Source organism: Camelus dromedarius, chromosome 21 (assembly GCF_036321535.1).
Source record: "Camelus dromedarius isolate mCamDro1 chromosome 21, mCamDro1.pat, whole genome shotgun sequence".
Taxonomy (NCBI): domain Eukaryota; kingdom Metazoa; phylum Chordata; class Mammalia; order Artiodactyla; family Camelidae; genus Camelus; species Camelus dromedarius.
The window spans coordinates 28,072,946-28,098,999 of record NC_087456.1 but is presented as its reverse complement, the minus strand read 5'-3'; the positions used below and the strand labels follow the sequence as shown (position 1 = coordinate 28,098,999).

At 38.0% G+C, this 26,054-nt stretch overlaps 1 protein-coding gene across 1 annotated transcript in view; it reads right to left on the bottom strand.

Annotated features, from left to right (window-relative positions):
• Window positions 1–26,054, bottom strand: part of LOC105100345 (usherin) — a 370,866-nt gene that overhangs the window by 190,039 nt on the left and 154,773 nt on the right. Inside the window, exons 16-20 of the mRNA XM_064477011.1 lie at window positions 24,432–24,582; window positions 23,573–23,715; window positions 13,336–13,964; window positions 3,492–3,826; window positions 2,475–2,597 (exon numbers count right to left, since the gene is read on the bottom strand). Coding sequence (XP_064333081.1) covers window positions 2,475–2,597; window positions 3,492–3,826; window positions 13,336–13,964; window positions 23,573–23,715; window positions 24,432–24,582 — 1,381 coding nt within the window. The remainder of the gene's footprint in view (window positions 1–2,474; window positions 2,598–3,491; window positions 3,827–13,335; window positions 13,965–23,572; window positions 23,716–24,431; window positions 24,583–26,054) is intronic.

The following is a 26,054-nucleotide window of genomic DNA, read 5'->3' as shown; positions in this document are numbered from 1 at the left end:
TACAGGATGGGAGAGAATATTTTCAAATGATGCGACCGACAAAGGACTAATTTCTAAAATATACAAACAGCTCATACACTTTAATACCAAAAAAAACAAGCAATCCAATCAAAAAATGGGCAGCATACCTAAATAGACATCTCTCCAAAGATGGCAAACAAGCACATGAAAAGATGCTCAACATCACTAATTGTTAGCAATGCAAACCAAAACTATGAGATATCACCTCACAACAGTCAGAATGGCCATTATTAAAAAGTCTACAAACAATAAATGCTGGAGAGGGTGTGGAGAAAAAGGAACCCTCCTACACTGTTGGTGGGAATGTAAATTAGTACAGCCAGTATGGAAAACAGTATGGAGGTTCCTTAAAAAACTAAAAGTAGAGTTACCATATGAGCCAGCAATCCGACTCTTGGGCATATACCCAGAGAAAAATACAACTCAAAAAGATACATGCACCCCAATGTTTGTAGCAGCACTATGTACAATAGCCAAGACATGGAAACAACCCAAATGTCCATCAACAGATGACTGGATAAAGAAGATGTGGTGTATATGTATATGTATATGTATACACACACACACATACATATACATACACATACATATATATAAAGGAATATTACTCAGCCACAAAAAATAAAATAATGCCATTTGCAGCAACATGGATGGACTTGGAGATTGTCATTCTAAGTGAAGCCAGAAAGAGAAAAAGAAATGTCATATGATATCACTCATATGTGGAATCTGAAAAAAGGGGACACATAGTGATTTACTTAGGATAAATTTCTAGGAATGAGAGAGTTCTAGGTCAGAGTATACCCAGTTTTGGGGCTTTAGATTTATAAAACCAGACTGATTCTTAGAAGAACCATGGTTTTAATGAGAATTTCATCAACATTGAGGCTGAACATTTTTATATGCTTTTGGACATTTGTATTTCTTTTTTAAAAATATCTTGTTCATATCCTTGCCTATATGAAGTTCATCTTTTTTTTTTTTAAGGATTTGAAAGAGCTATTTACATGTAAAAGATTTTAACCCATTGTCTGATATACATAATGCAAATAATCCTCTAGTTTGTCATTTGTCTTAAAAAATTTTTTTGGATATAAAAAAAGGATGTACTAATAATTGATCTTTTTGGCTTCCAAAAATGGCAGCTTGCTATGGTTCATTTTATTGCTTCATTAGGTTTACCTGCTGCCTCCCTTCAAGAACCTCACAATACCTAGACTGTCTTTCCACCACCACCCTTTCAGAAGGACAGGAGAATTTTCTCAAGTTTTATACATTCCCCAAAGATAATAATCCCATGGCTCATATTCCTAAGTTACAGAGAAATTAAATAACCAACCCCATACATATTATTAAACACAGCCTTTCATTTAACTTCTCTTGGGCGCTCACTGTATACCAGGCACTAAAGTGGGGACTGGATATCAGAAGTCGTGAAGACAAGACCCTGTTCACGGCGGATCTGAAGATAAAGTGGGGTGTAGCCAGACCAGGACAAAGATGACAGTGACACAGAAGCGGTGTGCAATGAAAATACGTTAAAGAAGCAGCTGGTTCAGACCAGGAGGAGAGTGCGCCAGGAAACCCTAGGCCAGGCTTTCGAGGAGGAAAACAGGGGAAAAGGCAGTGATGGGGAGATGCTGAGGGAGCTTGGGAGACAAGGCCAGGTCATACACAGAGCTCAGACTAGAGCTGGTCAGTGGTGAGTCTAGAAAAATAATCAACCTGATAGAAAAGTTATTGAAATAAATGTTTGAAAAGTTTTCATAAAATAATACTTGTGGGTTTTTTTTTTTTCAATTTGATTACATTGCTTGGATTCGTGAAGGTTTAGAAGTCACAAGATCCTTATTTTATAGACAACAAAGGTAAAGCCCAGAGAAGTCAAGCGACTCACCTAAGGCCACAGAGCTAGTCCTGCAACACCAGGTGAAACCGAGTCCAGCTCTCCTAACTCTCCCAGGAAGGATTCTTTTCCAACCTTGCCTATATTTGCCCATTTCTGGGTTTCTTCCAACTCTAGATTGCATTCTTTCAAGTCCTCAGCCTAATAACTAAATAATTTTTGTGGACTGAATCAATGACATAACTATTTCCTGGAAAAGCAAGCATTTTACAAGTGTCCCAAAATTCCCCAGTTTCGTACACGGTCAGTATTTCCAGATTCCTCTATTACGTGTCTGGTAAGAGCTGTGACAAAGGCAACAGGTTAAAGCTCAAACATCTACAAATTCGACTTCAAAGGGCTTATTTTCAGCATGCAGTTAAGATGGCAAATATTAAACAAGCTGACTGTCGCAGTTCGATGATTAATGCCACAGATAATAACCAAACATGTTTTATTGCACAGCTGATAACTCGCTCACACAATGAAGACACTAAGGTTCTTTGAACTATTCAACATGCCCCAAACTAAATGGCAGCATTTGTTTTTATAGTTTTTGTAATCTCACCTGCTAAGACCCTTATCTTCATAAAACCACTGAGTTCCTGAATAAATATTGTGCCACAGATTTAAATCTTCTGGGGGATTTGATGCAAGTGGTTGCTGGATTTTACGTCTCAGAAGCTCGTATCTAAAGCAAAAGACAAGCAGACACATCGGGATTATCACAACTAATGTTATTACCAAAATTCAGGTTGTCTCTTGGCATGAATATGTGGTGTGCACGTGTAAACACAAAGAAAACATCTTAATTTTCGGTTACAAAGTTTTTCCCAGATACTCAATTTCTTTTTTTTTTTTTTTTTTTTTTTGTTCTGGTGCAAGTGTCTTCTACATAGCAAACAGAAATAATTAGCTTCATTCACATTTTACTATTGTCAGTAAAATGACATTTTAGATTTCTTCTCTGTCAGATTTGCCAAAACTTTATTGCCAGTTCACACAAAGAAGAAATACAAAAAGCTTATAAAGTTAATGATTTCCTAAGACTTCGACCATCAGTACTTTACAAACAATGATATTATTATCCACTCCAGAGTCTTGGCTAAGTGTCAAATTGTTACAAAGCCATTTCAGGCTCACAATTCTTTTCTTTCATCTTATTCATAGGTCTGACCACATTCTTTACAAGCTTCCAGATAATAATGATGTGCTAAAGAATGATTGTGTTAGCTTTGGAATTCTGAGGCGTATATGTGCAAATGTGCCATTTAGAACATGCATCCAGCTTGCTTAACATATAATAAAAAATATACTTTGAAAATCAAGAGAGGGAGAATCAGAGAACAGTGACTGTTGTTTCAAGGGTTTTAGTTCCTCACAATATTGTGATATTTTTACCTTGATGAACTTTCACGGTTCCATGTAAGTCAAGAAACACAATTTGAAACTGTATGAAAGATACAAGTGAGGAATATCCATTAAGGAATTAGTTCTACGTTCATATGTGAGAAAAAGCCCCCTTCTTTAGTCCTGGAGAGACAAGATGCTAACAAAATCCAAAGGCACAGATACTTTTTCTTACCTCAAATTGGGTCCATTTGGCCTGGATGGTGGCTGCCAAGAAATCCCAACATGTGATTCACTCAGCGGAATTGCTGACAACGGGCTAAGATCCTGGGGGAGGCTGGGATGGGTGGTCACATGGGTGGGTAAACTCTCTGTGCACCCTCCTAGATACCCACTGCCCCCTGAGCAAGCCACAATGGTAACAGAATAGTTAGTGAACGGAATCAGATGAGGAATGACTTGACTCAATGAGGAGGAAGTAACATTGGCTATTGTGACGTGAGGCTCAGGCATGCGAATCTCGTAGCTGAGTATGTCTCCATTCTGCATAAGTGGGGGCTTCCAAGTGACCTGAAATCAAAGACCAACTCAGAATCAGTGTGACAGCACAGGAGCGGAGCAACGGTAGCTCACAAGACCCAGAATTCTGCCCTCTCTTGTTTTCAGTTAAGTCCCTTCCTAAATGCCTACTTTCAGCTTAGCCCTTTGCACTAGACAGTAATGAAGGGTTCGGCTCAATTAGCACTACACCAGGAACTAAATGAAATCCTGTTTCCTGGGTCTGGCTTTCAGTTTGGATACTTTCTAAGACTGTCAAACTCCTACACAGCTTAGTGATTCATCTCCACCGTGGGTGTCCTGAAGGACACAGAGCACACACATGGAGGAAATTCACACACCCACATGCACCGATGGGGCAGCAGCAGGATTTGATAGTTTTCTTGTTTATAACTCAATTAAATGAAGCATCAGAACTCCTTGCTTTGCGTTGTTAGTGTGTACTCTAAATATGTCACTACTCTTTTTTTGGATGGTGGTGGGGGCACATAGGACATTATTGCATTTTTTGAGAACACACAATTGTGTTCCTGACTCTCACTAGTGCATAATACAGCAGGTAAAGCGATAACAACACCTCCTATTCTCAAAGGTAAGAGATGTGTGGGAAGCTTTAAAACGGCAACCAAAGGATGATCCTGTTTAAGTCACAGACATGAACATCAGAAGAAACAACAAAATTTTGTAATAATGTTTAACATTCCTTTTCCTTTCTGGTTAAATACTGTAAGGGCATGGTGCTAACCCACTCATGCTCTTGTGGGGAGAAAGGACCCAAGAAAAATGTGCACAGGCCATTAAAAAAAAATCACTTATTTATATGCTCTCCTGGCTTGTCTCTTTTATGGTTGCCTTGCAATGTTCCTTAAATTTTTTTTATGTATTTCATCTCCCAGATAGACTGTAAGCTTCCTGACAGGAGGGCCTTAAAGTGTACGCCCATTAAATGCCACTTACCCAGAGATGGATGGGAGTTCAGTAAGTAATGTCAGTCATGGACAACTGGATTAAATTTTTCCTTAGCATACAGATATTTTGAAACTGATTTTTCCACCAAGTGATATATTAATATCTATAGTGCTAATTCTATACAAAATCAAAGTCCGAAAGGAATAATAGAAAGATTAGAATGGAAAAGGGTGGACCAAAATTTTCTATCTTCAATCAAAGAGAAAAAATGTCTTCCAGAAGGAATCTGACCTGAGATTCTGGTATTCTTACTAATACTTGGTGGCAAAATGGGCTCCTCCCACATGTCAGTTGGGCAGCTACTTAATGATTACTGTCCTAATGTGTAGTTAACAAGGACCTGACATCTACTTAAATTTCACTACATGGCTTGAAATCCTTACTAATTTTTAAAACTTCTAGAAGAACTCCACACTGTGCTGGTGAAGAGAAGTTTTAGACGCGTTGTTCCTTATGAACATAGAGGATTTTCCTGGATGTAGGAAAGACCAAAGAAGCCTAACGCAAGCAAAGTTGGTAGAGTGGATTTGGGATTCTCCTTGTTTTTGAGGTGCAGTGCTCTTTGTGGACTCGAAAAATGAGTCAAGATCAAACTTAGGGGGTTTCTGGGTACTTGTAAATGAAAAATGGAAGGGTCATCCCAGCTCAGCTCTACCTGACTCACACGTGGATACCACTTGTCTCTGGAACCAGAATACTCTGAGACTAAGGTCAAGGCCTGGCAGCACTTGAAAGAATTCAAACTCAGGAGGTAGTCTGCGTTAGCAGTTGAGCTGAGAGTGAACTGATTTGGAACTCAGTTACTGAGGCTGAGAAAAGCATTCATAAGATAAAACTTGAATACCTATGCAGCTGAGATGAAGAGATTTGATGTAATGACTCTGGAGACAGCCATCTGAAGATCTAAAAAAAAACCAAAATCCCAATTTTCTCCACTGTAAATGTTTACATCCAGAAATTAGTTGTTTTTTCTCACTTAGAAAGTTACAGGCTTAGGAAGATCTATCTTTTTGACAGTGTTGAGTTGGAAGACACGATCTGCTTCTACAGAAAATTTGTAGAAGGACTTTTATAACAAGATGAAGAAAGCCATTGTCATTATAGTCAGTTGGCTAACAGAAACGGCATCTAATGTGATCACCCTCCTGAAAATATCCTGGAGCTATTATTAAAAATAAATGTGCCCAAGCTTTTTAAGGAGCCAGCTAGCTAAATACTGGATTATATTCTTTCCATGCTTAAGACTACATTTACTATAGTGTGGCCAAAATATATGTGATTAAAACTCTTCTAGTCAGTTTAATTTCCTGTGGCTTTTTATATATCTATTGTTCATAGGAAGGATTGTAAATTATTGTTGCAGCCCCAGAAACTCAGACCAAAGGGCATGTCTCTGACCTAGTAGGCAAGAGGTGTGTTCTCTAAAACAATACTTTCATACTGTAATCTTTTAAACAGAACTGTAGTTTCTGGCTGGGAATAAAATGTTTATTTCAGAGATGCTTTGCCTACCATAATGATTTATTTGTGTGGTTCTTAACTGCTTAGATTTCCATTTTTCTGTTTAGTTATAAATTTGCAGAAAATAGGACAGGTGGGTAGCTGTTTAAGGAGCCACTGCTTTTCTCAACCCGCTCAGATCCCAGAAGGGTGGCCCTAAATAATCAAGGCACCAGCAAAGATCCCTGCTGTAAGCAAAAATTTATGAATGCAGGTTAATTGATTGGCTTCAGGCCTGAAAAACGTGATACACATAAACATTGTAACTTACTTCTAATTTCTTGAACTCCATCAAACCCTACTGAAGAACTCTATGAATAAGAGTATTCATTAAGATTGATATAATGGGTTGAGAATGGGCCAAGAATAAGTGGCCCTGATATTTGATCCAGGTTATTCAACCAGAGCTGTGAGACTTTCAGCAAAACACTTAACATCTCTGGGCCTCAGTTTCCTTGTACTTAATGTGAAGAGACAATCCTTGCTCTCATATCTAGATATGAGTTTATCCTTCTAAGATTGCTTAATTAATACAAAATATGGATGACCACAAGGCAAGAGAATGTGAAAATCTTTGACTCCATATAGTAAGTCCTCTCAACAACTGACTCCCTGGCAAAAATTCTCATACAGAATAAAGTGCACAATAAACATTTGTTGAAGTACAATTAAGGTTCTCCTTCAAAATCTCTTCCTTTCCTTTAAAACCTGTTAATATTAATATATGGAAAGAACCTAAATGTCCATCGACATTTGGATGAATGGATGAAGAAGATGTGGTGTAATTATACAGTGGAGTACTACTCAGCCATAAAAAAGAATAAAATAACGTCATTTGCGGCAACATGGATGGAACTGGAGGTCATCATTCTAAGTGAGGTAAGCCAGAAAGAAAAAGAAAAATACCATATGATATCACCTATACGTGGAATCTAGAAAAAAAAAAAAGGCATAAATGAACTTACTTACAAAACAGAAGCAGACTCAAAGACATAGAGAACAAACTTATAGTTACCGGGGGAATGAAGGTGGGATGGGATAAATTGGGAATTCAAGATTTGCACCTACTAATTACTATATATAAAGTGGATAAACAACAAGTTTCTACTGTATAGCACTGGGAACTATATTCAATATACTGTAGTAACCTATAATGAAAAAGAATATGAAAATGAATGTATGTATGTATATGTATAACTGAAACACTACGCTGTACACCAGAAATTGACACAACATTGTAAACTGACTATACTTCAATAAAAATGCAAATTAAAAAAATTGTTAATATTAATTTTTAAACTTCTGATATTCAATTTGCATTTTGTATTCAGAGGAAAAAAACAAAGATAAATAAAGAAAATTAAATTATGACGCTTCTCTTTGACCTCCTCCCATCCCTCCCAACTCCCACCCTTCTTAGGGTAAAAAGGTGATAGCTTAGAATCTATTTTTCCATTCTTTCTCACACAAACACAGTAAATATATTCACACATAGCTAAGCTTTCTTTCTCTAATTTTTTAACAGAATGATTATATTTTATACCCATCCATTATTACGCTGCAACTTGCTTTTCACACTTAACAATAGACCATGGACACAATCTATCATTTTTGCTGTTGCATAATATTCCGTTCATGGTTGAAAACCAATTATTCAGTTATTGCCCTATTGACATTACTTTAGTGTAAAAACAGCATTTGGAAATGCAAGTATGCATACCATTGCACTTAGTTTTTATTATATAGATTACCAAGTATTGCTATACCAAAATATATGTTTAATTTTAACCATTAGTGATGAATTACTTCCCAAAAAGGTTGAAGTCACTTTATCACAAACAATGAAAGAAAGTGTCCATGAGCGGGGTCCTCAAAAATTTCTTGAAATTACTACTCTTCTTAGAGATCAGATTTGTGGTTGCCAGAAGCAGGAGTGGGTGGGGGACACCATTCATGAAGGGGGTCAAAAGGTATAAACTTCCAGCTATAAGATTAATAAGTACTTGGGATGTAATGTGCAATTTGACTAAAATAATTAACCCTGCTGTACATTATATATGAAAGTTTTTAAGAGAGTAAATCCTAAGAGTTCTATCACAAGAAAAAAATTTTTTTTCTTTTATTTTGTATCTATATGAGATGATGGATGTTCATTAAACTTTCTGTGGTCATCATTTCATGACGTATGTAAGTCCAATTATTATGCCATACACCTTAAACTCATACAGTGCTGTGTGTCAATTATATCTCAATAAAACTAGAAGAAAAAAGTAAATGACTACTCCTTTTGGTTTTGCACAAATTGCTTTATTATTTCTTTAATTTGCATTCCCTTGACTTTTTGTAAGATATCAATATTTTCAAATATTATTGGCTATTTGTATAACCTCTTATTTAAACTATTTATCTATAATTTATACTCTGTATTCTATGGAGTTGCCTTTTATCATAAATTATTAGAAATTCTTTGTATAATATGAGGAAATTATTTTTCTATAATGTATTAAAGATGTATTTTCCCAATAAATCTTTTGAAGGTCAACTTTTTTGTGAGAAATCTTATGTCTTACAAAAACCAAATTGTTTTCTATCTAAATATGACTATCTTTTCTTTTAAGGCTGTAGAGTTTTGTTTTTCTCTAGAAAGAGCTCCTTAATGATTAAATCATATAAAATTCCTTTCTTCCTAAGCTTTCTAATTTTTAACACTAAATTTTAATTTATTAGCATTTAATTATGACATGATAGATCTATTTTTTTACACATGGATTATCAGTTAGGCCAGTATCATATTTCAAGCAAGCCATCCTTTCTCAGCGAAATAGAATGTCACTTTACAATAGGTCAAGTTCCCATGTATACTTGTATCTGTTCTCTAAACCATTCAGTCTGTTCCAATAACTATCTGTCTATTCTTATGCCAAAACCATATTGTTGTGATTCTGTGACTTTACAATAAGTGTAAATACTCAGAAAGATGCTACTTCACTATTCTTTCCTCCTACCATAATTTTCCAGAATATTTCAATGATTTAGCCTTTTTTTTTTTTTTTACAGTTTAAAATCATCTTATCTGGCTTGAAACAAAACAAAACAAGACACAAACATTATTGGCATTCTGATGTGAACAGTATTAGGTGTGTATGTTAACTCTGGAAGGACTGACTTGTTATGGAATTAAGTCCTTCCATCCAGGAAGACAGTCCATTCTCCATTTGATGCAGTGCAAAGATGAGAACAGGATGGACTCTTGGACAATTATTGCTTGGGTGCGAACTCCAACTCTTACTCCTTTTGTAATCTTAAGTAGGTTATTTAATCTCTCAATCCTCAGTTTCCCTGCCTGTGAAATGGGAACATAATAGCAGTTATCTGATAGGGCTGTAGTAAGGATTCAATGAAAGCAACTCCTGGAACTTGATAGGAACTCATTGAGTATTAGTCGTCCTTATTATTTTATTTCCTTGTATAAGATTTTATAATTTTTTAATGGTTTGATTTAAGCAGATATCAAAGACCAGCCTATCTTCCAAAATAGGTGAGAATGATGATTAAGACAATTCCTTTTACTACGGTTTAGTAAAAAACCTATAAACAGGCAACGCTAAGAGTACACACTCTAGTAAAGCTATGTGTGGGCACAGTCGGGGGGTGCAGGAGGGTTCCTTGTGGTGCACACACCAAGACTGGTGGTTTTGGTGATCTGAGCCAAGAGAGGACTGTGCCACCTGAGATGCCGAGAACTGCGGGCCTGTCTGTCATTCTGCTTCAGCTGTGACAGCTGGGGATGTGAACAGGGCCATCACAGCTCAGAGGCTCGTGCCATCCGCAAAAAGATTTTTTGCTGTGTCAGTTATAAAACTTAGCTATGCCTACGTTTTATCCTTATTAGTCCTCAACTGTACTCAAAACTTTAGTGTAACAAATTTATAAATTGACTTTTTCCTAATCTGATTTTATGTTGAATTTTTGTTAGCAAAGGCTGCTGAATCTTACAAGTTTTTTTTTTTTTGAATCAAATCCTTACATTTTTGGAATCAAACCAGATTTTTCTTAATATATCATTCTTTTAATATACTGAATTCAATTTGCTAACATTTTATTTAGAAGTTTCTGGGTCTATAGTCATAATATGAAATTAGTTTATATATAGTTTTACTGAACTATCTTTTTAACGTTTTTGTAGAGTATTTTTTTTTTACCAACTTTATACAACGAAATGAATTTTCTTAAGTGACTGAATACCAAATCAAAGTATGCGGCTCTCACTTTGTCAGAAAGCACAACCTCTTTGCCACTACATATTATTTTGTTTTCCTTATACTCAGATAAGATATTAAGAATATGAATTCAACATGCAACTTTCCCTTCTTAAATCTCACATCTATGCCAAGTCATAGCACACCTTTTTACACTTGCTGAGGTGCCACTGTGGGCTGCTTTCTTGCTGGCCTGAGTATGTGAAGCTTCCCTGTTTACCCTATTACACCGCAAGTTCGGAGGGTGTGGTGGTGAAAAGACCGCCTGGGGCAAAGCAGGAAGAACCAGGGTGCCGTGGCGGTGCGTTTGCTCTCTACCCACTGGCCTGGTGGTGGGTGTGCTTCACTCCCCTTACCCTGAATTGTTTTTGCCTCCAAGTCTTTTTCACTCTGAGCGTTTTATATATTTATCATGTTGCTTTGTCTAAAATGTATGTTCTGTGAAGGGAGGATTTTGTCTTGGTCTCCACTGTATCATCCGTGCCTAAAAGAGGCACTCATGAAGACTTACAGATGCTCAATAAATGTTAGTAGAACTGAAATTATTATTATTGTCGATAATATTATTGACAATTTTCTTCACCCTAATATTTGGAATGACTGTGATAAATGTTGAAAACATGTCTTTACCAAGTCATAAGTGACCATCCTTCTGTTGTTCCCCATATTTTACCTATTTGCAACTTTAACTTTTAAGTGTTATCTTTTTTTAAACATTTTTTATTGATTTATAATCATTTTACAATGTTGTGTCAAATTCCAGTGTTCAGCACAATTTTTCAGTCATACATGGACATATACATGCTCATTGTCACATTTTTTTCTCTGTGAGCTACCATAAGATTTTGTGTATATTTCCCTGTGCTATACAGTATAATCTTGTTTATCTACTCTACAATTTTGAAATCCCAGTCTATCCCTTCCCACCCTCCGCCCCTCTGGCAACCACAAGTCTGTATTTTATAAAGAGAAATCATTGTATTAGTGCCACACTGCCTCTGTTTACCAGATAAGCTATGTCACTCGAACATCTACTTTGGCAGTCTAAAGACCTTTCTGAACCTAACTGAGCCCATAATACTGAAGCATAAATATGTTGTTTTAATATTATTTAAACATATATAATCCAATACTAGATTCAGTTGAATATTCCTGATGACTCTCTTCATTGATAACTTTTGATTTTTCTAGTTATAAATAAACTGAGAAGTAATAAAGGTGTAAATTTAAAAAAAAATTATCACAAGTGTACAATGTCTCTATTTCAAGCACCTTCTTAGAGACTTTAAGATTCCTGACCTGGTGAGCACCTGTGAGATTCAGCTCCCAAGCCAAGCTAATCCAGACTTGACTTTAACAGGCTGACAAGCCATGGATGTTTCATTCCTAGATGAGGTTACAAAAATCAAAACAGGAAGAAAAGAAAAAAAAAGAAAAAGAAAAAGCCAGGCACCTTGTTTTGAATACTTTTGATCATCACTTATAGATGTTGAATCAAGTAGAATTGTGCATTGAGCCATCATTTTTCTGAAAATATTTGTTATCTTTCAGATCTTCCTAGTTCTTACATTTTTGTTAGAAAGAACCCAGAAAAATGTCCATTAGCCAGCTTTGCCTTTGTGAAGGGACTGTGTTTATGTCACTTTGTATTGATTGGTGCTGCCACCAAATTTTGCAAAATTCTCTTAGGATTAAAAGGTATTAATCAATTTCAGGAATGATTAATACCTCTAGGTTAGTTTGGGGTTTTCTTTTGGTTTGTGTTTTCTTTGAATGACGAGCAATTCTTAGGATTACCCAATTCATACAATAAACATCATACATCACCTACTTCCAGTGAATTTCCTTTTAGTGTTTTATCAACAGAATTCTATACACTTGTGATATTTCTATCAAGAAGGGATGTTGCTCTGACCATTCTCATGTTGAGACTAAATAATCTAGACTTTAAAAAATAGATTTTAGTTTGTTGGTTAAATTTAATTTCCTCAGCAATTTACACTCCTCAGCATCACTTAGTGTTTGCTTTCCGTGAGGGAGGGAGAACACACAGCATAGATCCAAGGAATAATTTTAACAGATGAACTTTGCTGTTATGCAAATGTCCTTTGTTTCGTGCTCCGGTGAGCAAGCTACCGTACCAATGCTTTTGGCAGTAGTACAAGACTGAATCCATGGAAGCATGTGTGTATTTACACAAAAGAGGCTTCTAAGCTGCAAAACTCCCTCCTGTTTGGTTACACTAATTTCCCTTGAATGAAGTTTGTATGCAAGCCAAAACAATGGTAGTTACCCTTTCCTCTGGAGCTCATTCCCAGAAGAATGAAGTGAATAATTGAACAGCTTCTAGATAGCCCAGGAATAGGCTATTTTTATTTCTTGCCCTAGCATTTTGATTCTTTGATCATTCAAAAAATCATAATATTTGTAACTGGAGCTTTTGTTAAAACGCTAATCCTTTCCTCCGTAATTCCCCACCTCTTCTCATTTTCTGATCTATTTAAATCTGACGTGGTGGTTAAGCTAAGCATCCCATGGTGGCATTCAGAGCATTTCAGGTGTGTGAGGCAAATGGAAGCATCTCAACAATATAATTAAGGGGGTACAGGGAGAAATGAAAACCTGACATCGAATTTAAGATGGTTTGGGCCAAAGGCCAAAACCCAGTTTCTCCAGTGAACGCCTGAAACAACAAATGTGTACGTTTTGTCAGTAGATGGCTCTGTTCAACACAGAGTCGCTCCAGGGTAGATTTCCAAGTCTGCGGAGAAGACAGAACACTCTGTATCTTACCTTGGCTGCGTCGGGTCCTAGCACATCCACCACAGGGGGCTGCACCCCAGCGGGCCGTGAGGGTCTCGTGGTCACTTGTCCCCAAGCACTGCTGTTTGTACCTCCATTAAGAGTGCTCATCAGTATGCGGTATTCATAGTTTGTCCACGGGCTAAGAGCAGACGTCTTGTCGATGAACCTCATGGGATGGCTTCTTGGGAGAGTCACCAGGGCAGTAACCTCTTCTTCCCCTTGGACTCTTCTCTCAATTGTGAAGTTCTCCACCAGGCCATTGGGATGGGTAGGGGGTTGCCAAGATAGAATCACGGATGTTGGGGTATCGGAGAACAGCTCTGGACTTGGGATACCTTCTGGTGCATCGGGGAGTGTCCACACAGCCTGGGACTCTGGTGAGAGGGAACACCCTTTGGAAGTGCAAGCTTCTACCTGAAACTTATAGGCAGTGTACGGGCGTAAGTGGGTCACTGTGCAATTAGTGACATTTCCAGAAGTTTTCAAGCAGAAGTGGCCATGTTGGAAGATGTTGTAATGGGTAATGACCCCGTTGCACTTTAAAGGATGCTGCCAGGTGACCAACACCATTCTTGACTTCACATCCAGAAGAATCGGAGGGTCTATGGGTCCAGGTTCTATAAAGAAGAATAAACGAAGAAGTGATTGCTTTTGGAAACTTCCCGTATCTTTCCAAAACAAAGCTAAAATGAGTATTAACTCTCCCACAAGAGTATGAGATTGAGCTCTTGGCAAAGGCCAATAAGTACCTGGAGAAGCATCGTATAGACAAGGATCATTACTGGCTTGCTCTTAAACGTGCAAGAAGTACTTGTTGAACGTTAATGAATTAAATTATCATTTTCTTTTCTAAGATGGCTTTATTAAAATCCCTCCTTTTTGTGAAAGCTATGCATTAAAAATATCACAAGAACTTTTTTGAAATAAAGATGTTAGGAGAGAAACATACAAGAGGGCAGTCGTAACCAAAGTTCTAGCTTCCGCTGCATTTTTCTGGAGCCGCGGTAACTAATTCTGATCAGTAACACTATCATAACAAACCTGCGTATTTCACGGCCCAGTAAAACCCTTCAGCATCTCTCATTATCTATTCCGTATTAGGCCTGGCTCTGTCTACCACTCTAATCCATGTGTTGCAATTTATCCACTCCCTGTCAGTATGACAGGCGCTTTTTGCTGTGACGACTGTGACGGAAGCCGCCGATTTAGCTCTTTCACCTGCTGACAAATAAACAGTGCACGTTTCTGACCTTCGGGTTAACAGGCTTTACGCTTCCCCCACTCAGCACTCTAACTGATTCAATTATCATAAAGGTTCAGGAGGCTCCATGAATACTGAAAAAGGCCCACCATATGCCTGCCTAGGTGTTGTGGAACAGCAAATGTTCTGCAGCTCTCCAGAGAAATTCCTTAATTGTAAATAATTTCACCATGCGACACACTCAAGTCACCTTGAATGCAAACCCCTCAGCCTGCGGAGGCAAAGTGTTATTTAAGCTTTACTGGGCTGCGTTAAATTCTGCAGTTTGAAGGGCTGTTAAGTTTTTCAATTGAAATTTCATTTAAAATGCAGGTGCTTTTTATTATATCGAGGCTTTACTGCTCTCTGGGTACAAGCAAGAACATGGTGCAATAACACAAATCTGGCTCAATCACTGATCAGTAACAGCTGCAATTCCAGAACATTTAGCATTCTTATAAACCACGGCCCGAAATCTATAAATTGCTACAGCAGATCAAGAAAATGCTATGTCCCCCTTTCCTGCCCACAGCAATTTTGACATTTATGAGAGTTTTCTGTGAACATTAGATTTTATTGAAAATCTTTAAAAAAGATATACTCAGACTTAGTAATTGTTTAAAACAGTGTTGATTACGTGAGTGTGAGTGTGTGTGTGTGTGTGTGTGTGTGTGTGTGTGCACGCACAACTGAGGGTTGCACCCAAGGTTTAAATTTGAAATGCAATGGCTGCTTCTCAGAGCAGGTGACTACAGGAATAGCTGGTTGGATGCCTTTTCACACAACATGATCCATGTATCTGTCACCAACTGGACTGATGGTAGAATCATAATTACTTTTTGAGAGGAAAGATGTTACAGGGCAGGAACCCTGAAATCAAGCTGTTTCTGACAATTTGGTAATGCATCCTATTTGAAGAGAAAAATCCTAAAAGTACAGTGATCTTGAGAGGGATCACAGTTTTCCCTTTGAGTCTGTTGTTAGCTTTCATTTTAAAGCTTCTGTAAAACCGCAGTGACGCGTCTTAGTTCTGCTCTCCGTATCAAAATAGGAATACGGAGCGTTTCTTATTTATACTTGTCATCTAGATTTGGCTGTTTCCCAAAGAAAAGCAAGCACAAGTCTTGTAAGATACCAATGTTGTTCCATAAAACTAAATCCTCTGAGATTGAGGTCCATAAAATCAATGGTAGAGAATCAAGGCCTTGAAGTCTAACCCTAACTCACCCTTCCTCGCTCAAAAAAGAATCATATACACTTAAAAAAAATCAGACTATTTTCTATTGGGGTTTTCACCAGGGACTTGCATAATTATTCCTCGTATGTGCACTATCAAACTGCGCTTCTTCAGGGAAAGTAACAACGATGCAGTTTATGCTCTGCTATGATGGAGAAAAGCCTTTTATTTCTCCTGAATATGATGACAGTATTCTCGGGGAACTATCTAGGGTAATGAGATGACCTGGGACTGCAAGCCCCCAAGAACACAGCCTTTCCTTAAAGATGATCTCTTATCTTGGGAAAGAAGAAATGTACAATTTCAATTGCATGAATTTTTTTCCCCCTTAAAAGCCAGCATATGTTTTATTAGCTTCCTCACTCTGAGTAGGCTCCCTGCTCTTGGTGCAGGAAGGGTCCTTAAAGTCCGTGGTTCGGAAGCTGAAAGTGGCTTAATTAGCTCCTTTGGCTAAGGAAGTGTTAAAACCTGACTCTTGGCATGCTTTCAATTTCAGGCTTTAAAATGATAAGCCGAATCATCTAATTCTATACACAAATCAACCGGCGTGCTACAGCATGGTTGAAAGGGTCGCCACAATTATGTAAAACATGAGTAATAACTATAATTGGGGTAGTTTGCTAATACAATAAAAAGCTCTGAACATGAGAAAAGTTATGCTCACAGCAGTAGCTATCACTTTCTAAAGTAAGAATTCATGGATGAAATGACATGAAAAAGATGGTTATAAAATTTTAATGGAATGATAAAAGGCAAAAGTCAGCCTCTCAGCTGAATTCTTAAAATCCCTATATATCACAATCAGCTCCTTAACTGTAAAATCAATGTGGAGTATAACGTGTTGTCAATGCGGCTGTCACTGGAGGGGAGGCTGGGAGGTGGGACAGCCACGCAGCTCAGCTGGCTCGTGATGAAAATGCAACCACACAGCCCTCTCCGTGGGTGTAACTGTTTAGAGAACTCCCCTCCTGGAGCCGGGAACAGGAGCATCCTTTCTGTTCAGATCACAGATTCATATTTCAGGCTGTTTCATTTCAGCATTAATAACAGAATATAGTTTCCTTTTGGCAAATGAAATCATCTTTTATGGGAAACGATTTTGCCCATCAGCTTCAAAAGTTCAGCCCCAGCCTAAAACAGAGTAATGAGCTTATTCACCAAGGGGTCTGCTTGTTTATTTTCATACTCGGGTGTGTATATTGGGCAGAACGGGTACGTGCGTGCGGGGGTCTGAATGACTCACACCTGTAGTACGTGTGTAACTTTTTTCAGTGGTTTTCATGAATCTTTTATAAATTGTTTGCTACTAGAGGTGCCCAGGATTGCTCAGTTTTCCTGGTATTTTCTCACGATTGCCTTGAAGCAATTATTTGTCATTCTCATTAAAAACTCACTTGGTTTAAATACTCTTTTTTCTGTAATATTAACTCTGTAAATGAATATCCTCTAAATTTGCCAATGAATTAAAATCAAGGTGGCAAATATATGGAGGTATCATGATAGAGAACAATATATTCCATGCTAATTGTTCATGTGGCCTTTGATAGTCACACTGAAATGTTAGCAGAAGAGTAGAATGATGGATTCCATCCTGTCTTTAATCATGAATTCTTTTATCAATTTATTGTTTATACCTCAGCTACTTCCCACACGGAGGATTTTTGACGGCTTATAATAAAAGACTTACATAATAGGACCAATAAAATAAAGATAAATGTTAATCTTGGAATGAAGAGGGTACACAATTCTATCCCAAAACAAATAATAAGAACAGGCATTACATTTTGGCACAAATACGAACATTCAGCTTCCCGACCACTGATAAAATCGGAAAAGGGCTGTGCACCATGGCACCATTACTAAACAAAAGGACCGTCTGAAGACTAGAAGATGGTTGACTCCGAAACAATACTATTTCACAGTCTGCAAGGGGGTGAGCCAATACTGGGGAACTATTTTCTCTATTTCTCCTGAGACCGGGACAGTAGAGGAAGGCGAGTAAGAATGCTTTGACTTCCAGAATTGGGGCATACTGTGCAGTGAATTGTTACGGATTCTTCCCTGAAAGTGTGGGGCAGAAAATCACATGTGTTAATATGAGAATTCATGAAGGCAGAAAAAAGTCCTAAAAGAGCCGGGGATTCCAAGTTTGGAAGAGCAGTGGGGTTTAAGTGTCCCACGCAATTCAAGAGCTCAAGAGGGAGACTGAGGCTGAGTGGAGAAAACTGTTCATTCATCAAGCCCTATCCTTTCAAAGGATTTTCTGTGGGTCACTTTTAGCTTTGGATCTTGGGATATAAAAATGAGAATATAAAGATAATAATAAATATTTGTTTTCATAACTTCTGGAAATGCAAGAATTTGGAGGGTGGAATCCATGCAAAGTAAGAAAACAAAGTAAGTAGTGACCTGCAAACAGAGCCACTTTGCTCTGAAAATCAGCAGATTAAATGATTTACTTTGCATCATGGATCTTCTGTTGGGGGTAAAACAGAGACCCACAACACTGTGTGAGAAGATACCCATGTCAGTATTCAGAGGTGAATATTTAAAGCAATTAAGAAAACATCTTTGGAACAGAAAAGCAAAACCATCAATTAGCACCACTGAACTTAAAGTTCACATTTCTTCATTAAATAAAATAAAACCTATAGATACAAATATGTGCCATCCTCACTGAAAAAGGTTTCTGTTTTTCTTTCACATGGAACACTCTTAAAATGCAGGTTGACTTTAAATTCTAAAACACACTACTAATAGGATCTTTCCCATGCAACATTAGTTTTAAAACTTACATACTCTTAAGGGCACAGATACATTTATTAAATGATTTGGAAAATCCTGCTCTAGAAATATCCTGATCAACTGACCAAATTTCATTTCACAGTTTTACTTCCCCTCCGTGTGACAAGGACCCTGTGTTTTACTCATTACAGGTTGTGAGAATAAGAAGAAAACATGTTTTCCTTTCAGAATTCTCTTTCTGTATATTTATCCCCCTTTATTTTGAAATAGCACATGGTTTTTAGCAGAGGACTTTCTGATTAGAACATTCATTACCCTGGTCAAGACAGCTCATGTTGAGTCATAGGGACACCAGCAGGCTGCCTGTGACCAAGGCGACAAATGAGGGTCACTTCTGGAATCTCCTTCTCTCACATTTGCCTCTCACCCTCACCCTCCTTGCCTCATACTCAGAGGCTGGAACCACGAACAGGACGCCTTGCAAGATGCCCTCCTGGCCCCATGTGTCAGTGGACACCTATAGCAAATGCTTTTTACATCTTCTTCTGGACCAGTGATGAGGAAGTAAATCTGAAATCTGATACTGAAGTCAACTCCAAACACAACTCATCCCCTGTTCCCCTCTCCTGGTTCCCCTCCAGGAAGGCTCTCCTGATGCTCCATGCGGAGGGAAAAGCTCCTGCTCCGGACCTGCTCCCGGCTCTAAATACCCTACGGTTTTACTAGATAAAGACATCTTTATCTTTAGACATTCTTGCTGGACAGTGGATGCTTCAAGTAAAGAAAACTGCCCTACGCATTCTTGTAACTTTCACATCTCTTTCAGTCCTTCCTACATGGCAGATACCTAGTCAAGGGGTGCTTGGTGGAGTTTTCATGGATTTGCTTACATGAAACTCTTCTTAACCAGTATTTCAACTAACAGTTTTTGGGTACCTGCTCTATATCACACCTTCCACTAGGCACCAGATATGCAAAGGTAAATGAGACTGAACCCTAGGTCCTGAGAAGTTATAATTCAGAAAGAGATATTAATGGTACACAAGTAAATACAAACCAAAATTCTAAGGTAGCAATGAGGAGGGAAGGCTTCACAGAGGAGGTGACATTTGAGCTGGGGCTTGATGGGTGAGTACAATTTTGTCAGACAACATAGAAAGCAGAAATGTATTCTGTTAGATACAGATTTCAATTAACATTGCAATGTCCTTCAGTCTTACTGCAGAAGAACCACAGTTGCTTTGTAAATGGCTATGAGAATCTCAAAGACGAATAACATGGGAAAAATGCTCAAAAAATGCTGATGAGAAAATTAAAGCAAGACCCAGATACTACGCTGATTCCCTCACTACTGCATCCTTTGTTCACAGCACAACTGTAAGTGTGGAAAAACTAACAGTAAGTCCGATTTCAATGAATAAAAACAGTGTGTTAGTAGTACTTAAAAGCTCATTGTGTGGGTAATAAGACACATCTTTCTAAATTTAGCATACTCCAGTCATAACTTATGAATAGTCTGTTAGAAAATAATGAAACATGAAAAAACTGTCTGAGTAAATCTACAGAATAAACTGTTCAAAGTCCACAAATTTTGTATAATAATGCCTCTTTGACTAGTGGCTAAAATATAAATGAGGATTTCTAACTACAAATTTAGTGAATGATTCAATTTTTAGTCTTTTAAAAATACATGACAACTAAATGATCAGTTCTAGAAGCAATTTGACTTTTTGGTTTTGTTTTGCTTTGGTTTGGAGGTAGAGAAGTGATTTTTAGAAAAGAACTCATTTTCATTAGGTTTCTCAAATGGCTTGTGTATACAACATATGTTTGTTGTTAAAAAATGAAATAAAGAGATACTCCATATTTCAATTCTGTTAGCTGAAAAACCTTGCAAAAAACAGATTATCTGACTTCCAGTGGTCTAGGGAATCCACATTTTTAAAGAAAAGTGGGTTATCTCATATTTTACACAGGGCAGGATTTTAATAAGGCAAAGGAGCATTGCCCATTTAAGCTAAAGTTGGAAGAAAGTATCCCTTCCAGCCAGCTACCATTTCTACATACATGCACTGCCTGGAAAACAACTATAAACACACTGAGAGAGAGGGAATAATAATATACTCCAGAGTGATAATTTTTTCTAATGAAAAGACAGCAAAAATTTCAATGGAGCGCTAAGTGTCTTCATGCTATCAACCACATGCTCCCCAGTCTAACACGACCTTAGTGCATTTTTACAAGCCACAGACATGCATAGGTGCTTGGATTGCCAACAGCATGTTAACAACAAAAAAATCATGTGTTGTTTGTATTTATCTGGTTGCAAACAGTTGAACACTATCCTGACCAAGTTGGCTGGAACAAACATCCTTTATCAACACAAGTTTAACAGGATTTAAAATATTCATAGGAAATGGGCATTATTATTATTTGGCATCAGCACACTAGATTTTTTTAAAATGCATGGAACTGGAGATCAGTAGCACAGTGATGTAAATGATAAATTATTCGGGGAAAAAAAATCTATTAAAATTCCTCATAGCCTTTTTCTCTGTCCACAAGAACTTCTCTTTTCACCCAAGCATTTGTTTCTTTGGCCAGAGTTCATTTCCTGCCTAAGTGTCTCCGGCCGTGTCACAGCCTTGATGAAAATCATGCTCTCCACTGTATCACATTAAAAATACTGCTATTGGTGACTTTTTTTTGGCACCAGAAAGTTTTGAGGGTTTGGCTGCTGCAGAAAGGCACCTATTGACGGTCTGAAATTTAAATGTGGGCAGGAGGTGACTTCTCTGTTTCATTCTCTAAGGTGGTATGTGGAATGTCTACTTTGGGAATTACACTTTGGTGAAGGGGAGGTGCCGGTCAGGATCAAGTATGAAGTGTGACTCTGGCACGGAGCTGTCAGCCTGGGTGGTTTTATAAGCAAAGCTTTGAAGCCTTGACAGAAAAACTGCTTGTACCCAGTGCCAATCACTCAGTCTTTGTCAACACAATTGCACATCCCTTCAGAGCTGGCATCCATCTCCACTGACACCCTAAATATATAGGACACTGTCATCATGTCACAGGGGTGAGAATGTGCCGGTAACTTAACCTGGAGGGGCAAACGCCCAGCCTTTGGCCCTTTGCTGATGTGTATGACGCCACAGTCCGCAGGTGAAGCAGAGGGAGGAAGACATCAATTGTTTCAGGGAAAGGATTTCCATGAAAACGATGACTGGGTGTTATGAGTTAATCTGTATAACAAAGTGTTACTAATTCTTAATGAAGGAAGATGAAGGGTTAACACTATTCACTTCAAACCCCAGCCCTAAACATCACAAAAAAAGGCAGTAGCTCTGTGCCTGAAAATTCTAACTTCACTAAGTGTGTAAGTCTTGTTTTATGGTAAGATGAGGCCGGAGATAAGTGTGCTCAACCCTATTCAATAAGGATCACCTTTGGGGAAATCCAAGTGTTGCCCTCTTCTCTGTGGAAACAAAAGTTGTGAGTGCCAAATAAAGGAGACAGTTTGCTCCTCTTCCACTGTGGCGTTCTACAGGCATTCCACCTCTGCAGTGGGCTGAATCATTATTTTTAGTTAACCTTTATTGAGTGCCATCAAGCATGTTATATGTAAGAAGGAGATTAAAAATCTGTTTTCAGTTGTTTTTTTCCTTAAAAAATGCTTCTTCAAAAATCTATTCTGAGCATAAGCTCTCTTGTTCATAAATCCGTATACAGTTGGTGTTCACGTTGCCAGATTCCCCAGAGTGCACGTAATGTTCTCCCTAAAAGGGGTGTAGGTGCATTAATGCTTTCTGGACCTTGGGTGTCGTTTATTGCACTGTGCTGATAATTTACTAAATGGTACCCTTGAGACGAAAGGACTGGATGTGTCCTTGTAAAGTACCTAACTTGCTCCCTGGGAGTAATTATGAATTGGGAGAAATGGATGAAGTATTATATATTATTGCTCATAATGGCTTTTTTTAAAAAAATAAAGTAAGCATTAAGCAAGGTAGATAGTTCTGATTCAATCTCACTTGATGTCTTATTCTCACTAAAATAAGATAATTAAGGATACTGTATACATAAAAGAACCTGTTTAATATACAATTGATATTGTTTCAACTACCATGCCTTTTGAGATTAATATCTAGCCTTTTGAAAGTCACTTGAGTCCTCATTGAATATAGAGCCAGAATGGCAGCTGGCCAACAGAGCAACATCCTCTAAGAAGCCTCTGATGAAAAGACTTGACAAGATTAACCCTAAAAACCTCACTGTTCAAAGATACAATGTCCTCCTTCACTCTGTGCAGCTTGATTTAATTTCTGACTTTTCTAAAAACGTTATACTTTCATACATACACTTTTTTAGAGGCAATTTGTACAAAACTAAGTATTACAGTCGTGTATTTATTTTTGACATATGTTCTAGTAAAAACATATATATGCAAACATAACTCTTCTGTGAAAAACTAGAAAATTCTCTGTATTTGTTGAATAAAACAATCGCAATCTACTCTTTGTAACAGACACAGGATCACTGCCGTCAGATTACACTCCTCTATTCTGGGGGTTGTCTTTCAGGTATGAGGAAAAGGATAATGGAATCCGTTACCAGAAAAAGGTGTAATGATGCTCTAAGCATCCTGATAAAGGAAGCTTTGTATCTTATGTTCTTCTGCAGAGAACACTTGTAACATTTGGTCACAAAGTACAAGAGGATACCCTTTCTCTTTCAGGACACTTAGATGTCCCCTAAAGGACTGAATGGGGCCATGTCATAATTTATAGTGAGTTACCTCTTCCTGTCTCTTGGCCTAACCCTCCAACCCTCCAAGCCCACATTTTCCTTTCTGGAGACTCTGACAACTCTGGCTCTGGTAAAGATTACTGTCACTAAACACCAAGAAAATAGAGGAGGCTCATTTCTTTGTTTTGGAAAAACTGAAGGCTTGAAGACTTCCTAGTGGAGAGGACATTTGGCTGTGTGTTGTTCAGACCACTTACTGTCCTCGGCAGTCATGAATGGAATCCAAGAGCTATGAGCACTGCCAAATCCATTGGAAGCAACCACCCGAAATTCATACTCCGTGTACGGTTGGAGATCTCTCACTTCGTAGCTTAACGATGCAGAAGGATTGGAAAATAATCTATATTTGAAAGAAATGTTAAAATTAGGATGCTTTAGACATTTAAAGAAGTAAAAAACAAATAAAATCTTATTGTAAAGAATTTTCAGGGATACCTAAAACCAACACAACACTGTAAATCAACTACACTTCAATAAAAATAAATTTAAATTTTTTGTTTAATTTTTAAAAATTTAAAAAAATTAACAAAAATAATTTTCAGGGGATGTCAGTATACCTTTCAGTACTCCAATTTTCTGTCATCACATGGTATCTCTTAAAATAAGTAGCCATTGGGCAAAGGCTTTGTATTATTGCATTTATATGAGATGTAGATCCTAGTAGTATTGAGTAAACTTTTGTTTAGTATTGAGAATGGCTGCCCCGTGGAATTTGTAGAATAAATTTCATAATTTTGTAGCCATAGTCAGCAGGCTTTATGGGGTTCGGATGTATGCCTGCTTTTGGCAATCTAAGTGCTTATGAAAAGTTAAGGGTGAAGACATCTTATTTTGATGCTATATAAAAATAAAAATAGTTATTTCTGCAAAGCAGATAATTATCTTCCAGGATATTGCTTTGTGGGGGGAGGGGTCCCCACTTTTAAAAGGGGGGCTTTACTTGTTGCAAAAGAGAACTGCCCTGCAAGTGTTCAGCAATTTCAGACACAGTCAGTTTACGTCTACGTTGTACAACCCGGGTGACAGTCAGGAGGGCGGACGGGGTAGAATGCTCACTCTTGAAGCCCACGGCTAGAGCCGCCAGGCCTCATCTGGAGCTGGTATCTGGGAGAGCCGGGAGCGCTGTGACGAGCTGGTGTAGACCAGACAACCTGAAGACTGGTTGGAGTGGCAGATGAAAGCCTCGGAGGCAGCACGCCATCTGGAGCTGTCGAAAAACACAGATGAATTAGAGCAGAGAAAACCGTGGAGAACATATGCTGGATGGAATCGAAATGCTCCGTATACTGGAAAAACTGTTCCTCGGGATCGACAACAATGTTAAACATGGTCCATTTAATTTAACATTTTCATTCCTGAACTACTCTACTTCCTTATTGTTCATTTCAACACAATTACATTAGTACTGCAGTCCTTATGAGGCAGCCCCAAACAGCAAGACAAATGAACACGCAGCACATCCCCACCGGTACTTCTGTTTGTCTAATGGAAAACACGGAGGGGGACTTAGTGAAGCACATACCGAAGTACCTTTTTAATTTAACTCTTTGCTCAACAGGCAAGCGATTGAAAGGCAAGAGATCCCGATCTGATCTTTTATTCCTTCCATCGATGTCACCCATTGTCTCCTTAATCACATCGCTACTCACGGATGCAACTGACTTTTTTTTTTTAAAAAAGATTTATTAATGTTTATTTCTTTACAAGAAAAATATACATAATTGGCTGAAAGTAGCACATTCCAGCCTTAATTCTCACCTATAAAAATATAAAAACTAAAGCTTCCTTCTTGGTGAGTTTTATGCAGTTGGTTACCCCTTCTCACAATGACACAGCCCTTGTTCAGATACACTGCAAGTTGGGGCAGAGCCCTTTTCTAGTCTGGTTGAATCTCTGGCAAATTCTTCCTGAATTCAGCATACTTGCTTGGTATAACCTATCAGGGAAATCTCTTTGGATAGCTCTAGAAGGCTTAACAGAAACGGGTGAAACTAAAGCCTGTCCTATTAAAAAAATCGGCAAGAAGGCTCCGGTTATTAAATTAATTTTTCCAACAGGTATAACCTGAAGGAACCTGTCATATCACAGTGTATTCCAAAGATAGTCAGAAACTCAAAAGCAAATTCAGCCCAACTCTGTGGCTTTAGGAAAATCACCAGACAACTCTGAGCTGGTTTCTTGTCTTTACAATGGGGACACTACCTTTGCCTTTTGCAGAACAGCTGTGACGATCAGAGACACTGTAAATAAAGCACTCTGCTTCAGGGCCTGGTAATTATTAATTGTTAGCTATGGTTGTTACTATATTGGACTTATCTGAACTTCCTTAGCATAATTTAAGTGCTATTATACTGCAATTTTTAGGAACATTTTGATTATTAGAAATTCTTTATGACCAAGGATTAGTAGAGGCCACTGGTGGAGGACGAGAAGGAATCAAAATAAGGAAAACGATTGTCAGGGTTCATTTTCAACTTTCATTTAGACATAACCTGACGTCGCATGTGACTTATACACTCTCCAATTCGGGAGAACCAGCCTAGGAACCACGAGGCTGAGGAACGGCCAGTGCTGAGAACGGAAGAATGAGATTCCATGTCTCATTGGTCTGTAGTAAGGGTTCCAAGTTCACCAATAACTCGTGAATTCATTCAGTAAACACTGAGCCTCTCCTCTGAG